General features: G+C 57.1%; 1 protein-coding gene across 1 annotated transcript; it reads left to right on the top strand.

The window, feature by feature from the left end:
* Nucleotides 1–632, top strand: LOC110034370 (probable F-box protein At2g36090; the record flags this gene model as incomplete). Its single annotated transcript, XM_020738639.1, is given in 1 exon segment — nt 1–632. A coding segment is annotated over 1 exon segment (597 nt), but the record flags the coding sequence as incomplete, so codon positions are not given.

The raw sequence follows: 632 nt of genomic DNA, 5'->3' as shown, positions 1-632 counted from the left end.
AAACTAATCTCCGCCGTCGATCTCTACCACCGCGGCGTCCCAATCTTTTCCCGCGTCATCGAGACCGACACCTCCACCTCCTGGTTCCGCAACTCCGCCTTCTTAATCGACGCGCCTTCCGCAACAGGGGCTGTATCGCCCAAAGATCTGACTTTGAGCTGGATAGTGATAGACCCTGCCAAGGGGCGGGCGGTGAACTTATCGAGCCGGAGGGCGGTGGCGGTGGAGAAAAGAGATTGGTGCGTAGGGGAGACGGTGGCGCGGTTCGCAACGGTGAGGGAGGGGTTGGCGGTGGGTGCGGTGGTGATGTGGCGGAAGGGGAGAGAGGATGTGATGGAGGTGACGTTGATGGTGGAGGATATGGACGGTGTGTGTGTGAGCGGGTTGGAGGGATTGAGAGCGGTGGTGGCGGCGATGGAGGGGGAGAGGAAGGGGATGGGAGAGGATGAGGCTGGGGAGAGGTATTTGGAGTATGTGAAGATGAAGAGAAGCAGAGAGGAGAGGAGGGATAAGAGGTTGTGCTTCGGGGATATCTGCTTCGCCGCCTTCGCCGTCTTCCTCTCTCTGGCTTCTGTTTCCCTCTATTTTCTCCGCTGAGGGAGAAATCATTTGTGTGTATATATTATGTAAAA

Source organism: Phalaenopsis equestris, unplaced genomic scaffold (assembly GCF_001263595.1).
Source record: "Phalaenopsis equestris unplaced genomic scaffold, ASM126359v1 Scaffold185429, whole genome shotgun sequence".
NCBI lineage: Eukaryota > Viridiplantae > Streptophyta > Magnoliopsida > Asparagales > Orchidaceae > Phalaenopsis > Phalaenopsis equestris.
This window is presented reverse-complemented; position numbering and strand designations above follow the sequence as displayed.